This window comes from Teleopsis dalmanni, chromosome X (assembly GCF_002237135.1).
Source record: "Teleopsis dalmanni isolate 2A chromosome X, ASM223713v2, whole genome shotgun sequence".
In the NCBI taxonomy this organism is placed as follows: domain Eukaryota; kingdom Metazoa; phylum Arthropoda; class Insecta; order Diptera; family Diopsidae; genus Teleopsis; species Teleopsis dalmanni.
The window spans coordinates 57,785,008-57,797,525 of NC_051848.1; the positions used below are offsets into that span (position 1 = coordinate 57,785,008).

The 12,518-nt window shown below is 29.0% G+C and overlaps 2 protein-coding genes across 2 annotated transcripts in view; one reads left to right on the forward strand and one right to left on the reverse strand.

Moving 5' to 3' along the window:
- Positions 1-1,382: 1,382 nt before the first annotated feature.
- Positions 1,383-4,723, reverse strand: LOC119689805. Its single transcript, XM_038104712.1, has 7 exons — positions 4,486-4,723; positions 3,053-3,164; positions 2,852-2,986; positions 2,597-2,785; positions 2,384-2,530; positions 2,011-2,317; positions 1,383-1,921 (listed from the first exon to the last, which is right to left on the reverse strand). The coding sequence occupies exons 1-7, from the start codon at positions 4,508-4,510 to the stop codon at positions 1,820-1,822; spliced, it is 1,017 nt and encodes a 338-aa protein (XP_037960640.1). The 5' UTR covers positions 4,511-4,723; the 3' UTR covers positions 1,383-1,819.
- Positions 4,724-4,934: 211 nt separating this feature from the next.
- The window catches only part of LOC119662065 (protein SMG5-like), a 13,082-nt gene continuing 5,498 nt past the window's right edge, over positions 4,935-12,518 (forward strand). The window contains exons 1-3 of the mRNA XM_038071608.1: positions 4,935-5,025; positions 11,071-11,232; positions 12,050-12,181. Of these exons, the coding sequence (XP_037927536.1) occupies positions 12,069-12,181 (113 nt within the window). The 5' untranslated portion in view covers positions 4,935-5,025; positions 11,071-11,232; positions 12,050-12,068. The remainder of the gene's footprint in view (positions 5,026-11,070; positions 11,233-12,049; positions 12,182-12,518) is intronic.

Consider the following 12,518-nt stretch of genomic DNA (forward strand, 5'->3'; position numbering starts at 1 on the left):
TAAATTAAAAATATTTAAGAAGAAATTTGAGAAAGTCTTGACAATTAGTTATCAATTTAGTAAACAGAATATAAAATGTAAATATATATTATTAAATTTTATATATATATATATATATAAATGTATAAATATAAACTGTTATATTAATAGAAACGTCTTAACAAAATCCTTTATTTTGTTGGTTCCTTTTTGTGAATTTTATTCGTTTTTGGGCTTATTTTTGTGGTTCCCCTTTATCTGCACTGCTGCAAAAATTTTAATGCTACCAAATTTAATGCAGTATTTAATTAAGCAAAAAAAAAAACAATGTGTGTAAATATGTGAATACTTCTCTGTATACAATGTATATATTCACTGGTAAAAAATTACTTGGCATTTTAATAAATGTATTCAAAGAAGGAACCAACGCCTTAAAGTTCCTTCTTCCGCATTGTAGCGGCGCGGTGTTCTGCAGGCTTATCGCATTACGTGCCGCAATTGTGTGAATTGCCCTTGTGTTTTTGACTTTGTTTAATTTCTTAATTATTTTGTTAACATTAAAAAGTGAAAAAAAAAAATCGTTAACTTCATTGTTTATACATTTTATCGCTCGGCTAAGCTCTAAGCTTATCAGACCATATACGAGTATTTATACTTTACGGTTGAAGTGTTAATCAATTGCAGTGCAGGGACGTTAAAGTATTAAAAAACACGAAATGCCATTGAAATTAGTTGAAGTTTTAAGCTACCATTAAACTTGCTTATCATGTTCAAATTGAGACTTAAGGAAGGTGCGAAAAAGTTTGTACTTTTGACAAAGTTCTTTAAAAATAACGAAAACAAGATACTAAATTTTGACGCATTATATATATATATATCTATATAGATAGATATAGATATGTACTCAAACTATATATATAAATAAATATATATAATATATATAGGTATATACATGTAGCTCTGAATATTAAAAAGTTAATAAGCAATTTATCGTCAGCATCCTCATGAATGTTAAACTCATCTTTGTCTGTCCTTATCTTGAAATGACATTTTGGAAATCAGCTTCACAAATACAAGTCAATAATTTATTTTAATATTTTTACATTAAATACTATATATAAAATGTAATAAATTTAATTTTAGATACTTACTTTTTATAAAAATATTAGTACTTTTGTTAGAAGTACATCGGTAGTGCTGAGTTCGATAAAGAAATATATTTTAAAAAGATATCACACTGTAAACTTCTAAAAACTAGTATCTAAATTCGGTAAATATTCGTAAGGAGACAGCGGATATTACTAATATAATTTCTATGAACATAAAACGCAATGGATACAATAACCAACAAATGTGATTCAATAATGGATAAAATAAAATAACCATAACTGTACTGATCACTCCTTTTATTTAATAAGATATAATGTGAAACTAATATTCGTATAACGAAATTCACGAATCGAACTGCACTTGATGATTTTAACATACTCTCCTCATGCACAATCCATTTGTACTAAAATATAAGACAATTCATTCATGTCTCATGGTCTACTTCTAAAAAGATAACATCTTAGTTAATCGCAAACAAAGTAAGATGATCGTAAGAGTATTTACTCTAAGAAACGCTTAATTTATTTTAACTTCCTTACATACATAACAGTATACTTTACCAGGACATTACTTGGTGAAGATTACTCTGTGTTTAACTCAGTTTTGAATTTAAATGTTAAATATATATCTTGATATCTACAAGAGTTGCTGAAGTTATAGGTGAAGTTATCTGAAGTTATCTGCAGAACAACGATTTTCGAATGTGCGAAATTGAACTAAAATTTAATTCCTAGTTTTCATCCTTGATCTTAATATCAGGACTTTTCTCCGCCAGGACACCAACGCCAGAAGCTTCTTCCCATTCACCACATTCATTTTTACAGTCTGTTCCCTAGAATAATTATGTTATTACGTATGGCCAAAAAGTAGATACTTAAGCCTATTTGATTACTAATCGAAATAATGATTGCATAAACTTACGGTATCCATTACGGTACTTAAGTTGAAATTTTTGAATAGAGCACTACTTGTTTCCTCTGATGGTGAAGGAGCCGCAACTAGCTTGTCAGACTCTCTCAGACAAAGGTCGTTATCTATTTGATATGGTTGATGTTGCATTTTTTTCAAAAAAGCCTCGGAAAAGAGTTCAGTTTCGACATTTTGTGGTGTTTCAAACACTTCAGGCTTTCTCTCTGTCCAATCTTTATGTATCTTATTTGTATGACATTGTATACTTTTCAAGAACTGCTCCGAAAAAAGCTTGATTTTATTATTTTGAGGTGTTTTTCTATAATTTAGTTAAAGCTTGGTAGTAAAAATAACTATACAATTTTTACGAAAACTTGCAACTTACTGAGCTACTGATTTTTCAGAACCCTTTTCTTCTGTGTATATTTCACCTGACTGGCATTCTATATTGTTCAAAAACTTTTTGGAAAAACAGTCAATTTTAATGTTTTGCAATGCTTTAATTTGGGCTTCTTCAAGTGGCTTCATTTTTCTATATAATAGTTGTAGTTTGATAATATAATCAACTATGAAGTTGTTAAAAATACCAGCAACTTACTTTTTAAGAAAAGCCTTTTCGGATTCCTGTGATGGTGAAAACCTCCCTACTAGCTCGTCAGATACTAATCCCTTTTTATTCATTGTATCTATATATTGTATATTTTTTAAAAAATCTTTTCCAAAATAGTTAACTTCAATATTCTGAAATCCTGTATTTGAAGATTGTATTTGAAACGGTTCTATGTCTCTATAAAATAGTTTAAGTGCGGTGATTTAATTAACTATTTCGTTTTTAGGAACATTTGTAACCTACCGCTTGTATGAAGTCCTCTTTGATTCCAGTAATTGTGAAGTTGTCATTACCTGGTCTGACTTATCACTCTTGGTTTCGGCGATACTCATTTCTTGTACAGTCTTACATAATTCTTTATCATCCGATTCCATATGTCTATAAAGTAGTTTTTGTTTGGTAGTTCAGTTAACTACATTATTGTTAGAAACATTTGCAACTTACATTGACCCGGATTCATTACTGGAGCCCATTGCTGTACCGACCTGACTTGAAATGACCGCTTCTGTAACTTCTTCAATTCCATTGCATTGCATCATCGAATGATAAATTTTATCTATAAAATACAGTAACGCTTTTATATTACTTTCTGAATTCCAAAATAAAATTATGATTTCTAAAAAATATATATTTTAAATTTAAATACAAAAAAAAAATGGCAATTGTGATATGATTGTCTGTATAAATATACTTTACTTTATATTACAAATAAAATAAAATTGTTATGATCATACGTCATACGTTAGTTAAGATTGTTATGTTAATTTATATATATAGATTTATATATATTGATTTCATAGCACCATTTTTTATTGTTGAAGGGTTGGAGGGTTTGTGCAACAAAGTGGCGTTTTTTTAATCGAAATCTACTTTTCGTCTCATTTTCATTTTCGATTGGTAAATCTATATAACACTCGAGATTAATATGTTACATTCGAGAATAATTTATAACACTCTAGATATTTTTCCAGAGTAGCAAGATTTCACTGAAACTCGTATCAGCTGTTTTATATAATTTGACAAATAAAAAAATTGTGATTTGTTTCCACATGTACCCAATTTGTTTGTTTATATATATGAATATAGGGAAAATATGAATAAAATAAAAATAATAACATATCTCGCTGCAAATGCATTGTCACCTCACGACAAATCTTCAGATGAAGTTAGATATTTCAATTTGATGTCATTTGTAGAAAAATAAAAATTGTAGAGTTGAGGATTTTGTCGGAAATGTTGTGTAGAACTACCCAGAAAAAGAAATTAGTGTAAACATTGTAATTAGTTCGATTGGGAAACAAAATTTGACAGATCTAGATTAAATCTAAATTTAATCTAGATTTAACAATCGAAAACGCCGTAAGTGAGAATTAAGTGATATGCTGTTATGTTTGTAGAAAGAAGTCTCGAATTGTTTTAAAAACCAAGCCTTTTTAACAAATTTAACCGTTTAAGCACTTTTTATATTTGATGATGTGTTTATTGTGTTATAACTGCGTTACATTGAACACAATACATTGAAGACTAAATAGAAATCAAATTTCTGGCTTTCGTCAGTCGAATTTGTGCAGAGTCAAAGCAAATGTTCAGTTAGTCAGTATGTAACGTAAGAACTTAAGTCACAACGAAATACACAGGTGTGGTTGGTTGTGCACCTTTGGCTTAGTGGTACGTTCCTACGGTACGTACCGACTAACTGAGTCTTAAGTCTGTCGGTCAATATAGCTGTCTCTACAGTTATAAGGGTACATGTGAACTAATTTACATAAATAAATTTTATAATTATTATTAAATGGATTAATTCAATGTTAATTTTTGATTACTAATACATTACACAAGTATAAAAATTCGTTATTTGATGTATTTCTTCCACTCACCACATTCTCTAGATCCAGTATCCATTCCCGTTTTCAAATTACAATGATAGCAAATGATTTACTAAAAAACTTCAATCATTTCTTATAATTTGAAGGAACCAATAATTAGTGGAATGTTAAACGAATGTTTTGCCTAAAATGAGCCAAAAAGACTAGTTCTGTGTTAACTTTCATTCACAAACCCAATCTTTTTGATCCAAACTTCTTATTGCACAAATCAATCAATCTTTTTGAATTGCTTAGTAATTTAAATGTAAAAAATTTATATATTTAAAATAAAATGTAATATTGACATAAAAATCTTTTGAATAAAATATAATGAAACCAAAAAAGTTTTATATGTCATTTAAATTTAAATTATTATTATTGTTCATAGCATTTAATGTCAAAGTTAAAAAAAAATTTTCTTAATTAATTTCTTATTTTTAAATTTCAGATTGACACGTGATCGAATTCAAACATTCACAGCTAATCTCTAAGCGAATTTCACAATTGTCTGGAAGCATATATTCAAATAGTTGCAAGACTACCGGATCTTTGGTGAGTTCTGACTTAAGTTACATTATTTTATTTGTCAAAAACTTTTGAAAAACCATACATAAAACCTGAAAAGGTTTATATGTAAAACAATATGAAAGAACCTGCCGAACATGCGGTTATTGGGACTGAACTGGGACAAAGTAATCGCGTTACTTTGTGTTTGGTTTCGCAACATAAAATAATATAATAACAGGGATTAAAGGCCAGAAGCTGATAGATTTATTAAACCATCCAAGACATGTTACAACAGACTTCTAGCACTGAGCAGACAGAATAATGAAGTTTTCAAGACATTTTTTAACATATCGACATAATCGTCAATTTCAGGTTAGAGAATATCCAGAAGTCACACAAAGTTATATCATACAAATGACTGATTTATAAGAATAATGAACTTCTTAGATCATGAATTAGTGAGCGATGATTCATGTGACTTTGTATTGTAAATAATTTCTTTCAAATCGAAAAAAACGGTCTGCATTCTCTTAATTTTGCTCTTCTGATATGAGAAGAGTTCTGTTTTTAGGTTCTTTTAAAGAAGTCTATACCTCACTATATATTCACCTTGTATTGAAAACATTATATTTCAGCGTCAATTACAAATGCTGACTGTCTTGACGGTGGACTCCTTGGTTATGGGATCCATTTAATTCATACAAGGACCGCAAAACAACAAAAAGTTGTCTGAACTTTTACTTAAGTTATAATTATCATTCTAACAACTTTTATCCTTAGTATTATGCATGTTTTTTTTGTATTAGCATTTTAAAATAAAACTCAAAAAATAATAAATAAATTTGCTCTATATTATATTCCTCAAAAATAGTTATTTTATATGCTTTTTATTTTTTTCGCACAGAAGTAACTCTTAGAGTTCTGCTTTTTATTTTAAAACGCACAAATAACTGCTACTTTTGCGGTATAAATAGAAAAATCGTGCATAACTGGCACTGACTGCCGAATATATGTAAAACGAAAATATAAAATGCAATTTTCATAAATGTAGTTGTTTTTGTATTTCCATACAAAATGTATTTAAAGGGTGGTTCACGTAAAGAGGTACTTGGTTTTTGTTTCTGTATTGTTTTGTCTAAGTTAATGAACATTTATTTTATTGATCATTATAGAATTTGAAGTTAATTTGCATAAAAAGAAAAAACTAGACTAAATTTTTACCGGCGCCAACTCTTTAATTTACTACAAAAACAACTACTTTGCATGAAAATTGCATGTCATATTTTCTTTTTAAAAATATTCGGCAGAAATTGCCAGTTATTCATGATTTTTATATTTATAATGCAAAAATAACAGTTATTTGTGCGTTTCAAAATAAAAAGCAAAATTTTAAGAGTTACTTCTGCGCGAAAAAAATAGAAGGCACATAAAATAATTATTTTTGCGGAATATAATATAAATTATTATTTTTTGAGTTTTATTTTAGAATGAGAATGAAAGGTGATTTATATTTTCTTTATGATAACTGTTACGGTCACTGATTCATATCGTAAACAAAAATCCTAAGTTTGAAGACTTGATTTTACTTTATTTAAGTAAATTCGTGTCCTTTGTCCATAATTCATATCGTAAACAAAAATCAAAAGTTTGTAGACTTTATAGACTTTTGTAGACTTATTTTAATTTCACTTTAACAATAATTAATATTCTGTGAAATTATTTGAACTCAATGGGCCTATTTATGGGTGGACTTCTTGGTTATGGGGTCCATTTAATTCATATCGTAAACAATAATCACAAGTTTGAAGACTTGATTTCACTTTATTCCATTTAATTCATATCGAAAGCAAAAATCAAAAGTTTGTAGACTTTAAAGACTTTTGTAGACTTATTTTAATTTTACTTTATATAGACGTTACTTTAACAATAATTAATATTCAAGGAAATTATTTGAATTCAATGTGCCTATTTACACTAACATGAAAATGAGATGAACTTGACCACAACATGAACTCTCATGAGCGTAAAATTTGTTTTGTTTTGTGTAAACGTATAAAATGCTTGCGTGTGTAGAGTAGTGTAGAGCACAGAAATTGAGCGTATTCAGCAATAAAAGCTAAACATGCATATAACATTGCATATGTATGCGTGTCAAGCCGAAGAAACGCAGCAAATGACATTGCGTGAAATTCATGTACTCACATCACACTCTTTTCCCTCTCTCATTTATCGGTAACCGATTTTCAAGTGCATGTTCATGAACTTGCACGTGCTTGTTGCTTTTACGACCGGTAGTAGAGGAGAGAATGAGAATGACGTCAGCTTTTTAGATTTTATTTCTGCGCTGCCATCTCGTGTCTTTTCTTAATATTTTGATCATTAATGTGTGTTGCCATATTGTGCCATGCGGTTTAATATTAATCGTGAATATGCATCGCCACAATTATATTTTTAGTATGTCTTCTTTAGTCTTTTTGAATGCCCGTCAGTATGTTTGACGTGAACCGTGTATAGACCTTCCGTTTGCTCTTTTCGGTAATTTAATTTCCTATTTAACGAATATAGTTGACATTGGTTGCTAAACAGAATTTTGCTTCCTTTCTATATGATTTATTTATTACGAGTGGTTTTTGACTTCGATGCTTCTGTTACCGAAGGGGCATCATTGGTTAACTTGCATATTTATAATTTAATATTCACTATTTGTTGTAAGCATCTATCTTTTTTTATGCATACATTATATGAAATGTCATCTCATAGCTTAAAGTCTACCGATTTAGCACAAATTTTGACGATAAAGTGTGCATCTTTTAACATCCATCCTTCACTTGTAGATTTGGATTCCTTAAGCAAAAGAAAGCAGTTTCATTGGATTTGGGACACATTGTCTATTTACACTGAAACAGTTAAATAGGAAATTCCTTCTTAAGTTTTAAATAATTTTCATTTATTTCTTTCTTTCTCAATAACAAATTATATTACAATAATTTTTATTGTATTTTTATTAATTGGTTTTTTGATTTCTATGATTGATTCCGATTGATTTTAATTTGAATGTATCGCATATTGTTTTCAATATGTTTCTGAAAATTAAATTTTTAAATGTTTGCGAACCCTTGAGTATGCCTTGGGTATATTTGCTATCGAACAAAACCTTAATATCGTAGTCCATCGAACTCTTTGCTTTTATTCTCGTATTTATTTAACATTGTAGTATTTTAATAAAAAACAGTTTCATTTAAAATGCTTCCATTATTATTTTTCTTTGATTATACTCGTATGCCCTATTGTTCCTTCCTTTTTTTTTACACAACTGCACCTGGTAGCCATTGGGCTTGTTAAATAACATGTAAAAAGGACCTGTTATCGGATTCACTGACCATGAAATTATACACAAATAATGCTTTACAAAAGTCAATACATGCAACTCATTAAATACGAATTGTCCCGGTCATTTATTACAAATCGAAATCATTTATTTTATGGCCGCATTATTCGCCAACACAAATCCTTAGCACAGCAGATGAGACACAATACAGGACGCGAGGATACAAGTGCCAAGTCGTAGTTGATCAATGCGACTGTTTTTTAGGTAATAAATTTTCCTTCTGATGTTTACATTGAAAGAAATTGATATGTGCCATGGAGATACTTGTAGGCTAATATGCGTACGAGGAAATGTACCGCAACTCGGTAAATGTTCAAGTACCCAAAGAGCTACTCAAAGAAAGGATTGAATTCAATAGCTCTCACATCAAATTAATATTGCTAATTTATTTTAAGAATGAAGTTTGTTCAAAACATATCAGAATGTGTATATCTATACTATATTTGGGCCCTATTTGAATGTACATCACCCTCCAAACTCAATATATTGCCTTTTAAGTGAAGTTAAATAGTTTATCCATGCGTCGTATTGGATTGTTATGTTATGTAGTTTTATGTTTCTCATCCTGGAATATTTCTTCACTTCAAAATGAAATTTTATTGTGGCAGCGGAAAGCTATATTAACGATATCGCATAGCAAGCCTTGGCGGTAAACTTGATGAAATGGATAACGCTGAAGTTATTATTGAAATTTCAAACGAACAATCATAGTATATTAACGGTTGCCAAGTTATTTGCTCGATACAAGCAACTGAAATCAGAGACACATTGGTTTGGAAGTGCAGCCTTGTATAAAATATCCACACCCACAAAAAGTAAACAAAGTACAAAAAGACAATTTATAAATAAATAAGATAGCGATGCAGATGATGAAAAGAACCACATATGATATACGTCAATGATATTAAGAATGGGTAGGAGTTTTTCACAAAAAAAAATTACTTACTGTTGTACATACTATAAATAGTTAATATAGCTAATTCCTACTTTATTAATTTAAATGAAAGTACATATCACTTTTTTAGGGGTATAGAATAAATTGAACAGCAGGTTATTTAAATATTCTTCTAAAAAAATATTAGCTATTCCCAAAATTGTGTGAAATCTACAAATAATATACTGCAAAATATGTTTATTATGTGTACTCAAACTTTATTTTAGATTGACCTGCTGAAACATATTAGGGGTGTTCACACTGTCTTGCAAAGTCATTGCAAGGTGCACGACATACAAGAATACTATACTAAAATTGCAAAATTGCGAGAACACTTCCTTTGCAGAAATGCAAGATCAAAATGAAACGGCTTGAAGCAGATGTCAAAACAGCTGTTTCCATTGCAAGTAATTGCAAGAAACTTTGTGCGTGTATTTTGTCGTCCATTGCAAGCTCGCGCAATGTGTACATTTCGTGCACCTTGCAATGAATTTGCAAATCAGAATGTATACTTTTATTAATTCTTTTTTAAACCTCTTCTCTAAGTTAGTAATATAGTTGTCTGGAACAAAAATTCAATAAATTTAAAAAACTATAAGATACTCGGTCGGTTTATAATTTCTTTCATAAATGTTATAATAGTATACTAAGCACATAGACCACCTTCAGTTGTAGTTGTAATTTTTAGTTACATATGTAGACTATATATAAAATCATTGGTACCAGTTGAAATCTGTTAAAAGTTCAATTTTGAGTAATAATTATTTAAAGATAAATAAACTTAAAGATAACTAAACTTGATACGTAATAGAATCCTAAAAGCGCTTATAGATTTCCTTCTCATTATATGGCGTTTATATTGACCACAAATGACTCATTTCTAATCAGTCATTTGAAAGTGTATACATTCGTTGCTATTCATTATTTCTCATCTCAAACAGCTGTTTTGCCAACGTGTCTGTTTATATGATTTTTGGTCTATGTCAATAACATGTTGAATGAAGGTAAAATATACCATCAAATCATACAATATAAACTGACAACTTATTTTTAGTTTCCATTAAGTACTTTTTGGGAAGTAGGAGTTCTAAAAAGAGTTGCATCGTTTTCAAGAAAATGCAACCACCAAATATTTGTTTACCTTTTTTTGTAAATATGTCAAATACAGATTACTTAAACTATCAACATGCTATGAAAATTTTTTATATAGGTTATGTTCAAGATTTTATACACAGAAATCAGTCATTTGCTTCTCATTTGTGATTTTTCACCAAATCAGTAATTTAAGGCCAGTGTAAATGCCATATTAAGCAGTTTTGTTTTAGAACATTTGTAGTGACAAACTTTGTTTTAGGAACATTTTAAATCATAACGATACGGTAACGCTGACACGAATAAGAAAAAAGAAACGTCAAATATTTCTTTCAATTAAAAATTCTTTCTGTTCCTGTACGTCGACGTGGAAGCTTGAGCGCATTGGATATTTTATAATTTGGTGAGACGAACTAAGATAGAAATTAGTTATAATAGACAATTTCGTGATAATATGTTTATACACTTATCGTTTTAAGGATAATAGTGTGTTTACATCTACAATTACTTGATTTGCATAAATTTGTACGGACTTTGTACGCTTTAATACAGTTTGTTTGCCAGACAATAATTACTGCGTATTTGGTTGGTTAATTGGAAGGTGAAGAATTTAAAATTTTTTTGACTTAAATGTCAAAATAAAATAACTTTGAAAAAATTTTATATTTTATTACAGAAAAAATATTTTCCTGCATCAGTTAATTTCACATTTTTGCGCAAGAAAACTACAACTCGTATTGACATACCAGAACTAACGGAATAACAAATTTTAATATCAATTTTATTACTGGATTATTACTGGCTTTTTACTAGATTATTACTGGATTTGTGCAAAACTGTAAGTACTGAAGTTAAACATATCTCAAAAGTAGAAATAAAATGTTTAGACTATTGAGTTGTGCGAAATATATATTTTTTTGGTCTATTTGAAAATGGACTTTGAATGTTAGTGTAATTAACAGCAGGCGTGTCTTTAATATATGGTACCGTTTGAAACTTGTATGGTCGTAAGCCAAGTTCTTTGCGTAAAATTCTTCGCAGCTTCAATCGATTTATTAAAATTGTCTTCGACTCTGGACTCGATAGGTGCGATAGTTGATTGTCTTGACTGTTGCTTAATTGCAAAAAGATCCTACTCAGAGCACAGATTTTATAAATAATTTTTAAAATTTGCAAATAGTGCCACTAAAAACTAAAAATCTATAATGCAGACACCACCGTATCGCTATTAAAAATTGGGGAAAATTAAAAATTGGGTAAAACCTTAGAGGTGCATAACTAGGGGGACTTAAAAATATTATTCTGAATATATATTCTTCTAAAAAATAGCATTTGTACTGATATATCTGTTTTCAATAAAATAACTTGGAAAAAAAATAGATGTATTATTACCAGGTTAATCGGCAATGTAATTTCTAATTAATTTCTGTCTGGGCCATAGTCATTTCATAAAATAATTGAGACATTTTAACCAATACCCAATATTTAGATTTTGTTTCTATTCGACCATATTTTAAAATTACTTAAAATAGAATAGTTGTAATTGATGTGGTTTCTCATAAAATCTCCTCCGTAGAACATACGGACATGGGGCATAAAGAACATATTATTGTCAGACAAAAATATAAAAATATATGTTTTGTGTTTTTCTTTAGATTGAAGGCATTAGCCAATATGTTGAGCGCACGGCCATTTTTTGTTACTGATAACAACAGTATCAGCATTGTTCCTAGACTTTCTAGTATAACCAAAAAGCCAGTCCAAGAAGATATTCAAATAATATATGAGTAAGTACAATTTTTTTTTATAATTATCTTTCATTACTGTATTGATTATTTAGTCATTTTTGTCTAACATTTTTGAATTAGTTTTGTGAATTTTACTTTGGATTTCCTTTGCATTATTCCACATTACTACTTAGATATTCTGTTCCTAGAGGTGCCAAAAGAAGCAAAACCTCTTTGTAGATTTGTATTATTAATTGGATTCACTTTTGCGAATCTCTTAGAAATTTTTTTAAGGTGTCTATTTTCAAGATGTTATTCAATTTCTTAAATTCATATATATAATACATTATTATATTATATATTATATATTATATATAATATCTTATTTATTATATAT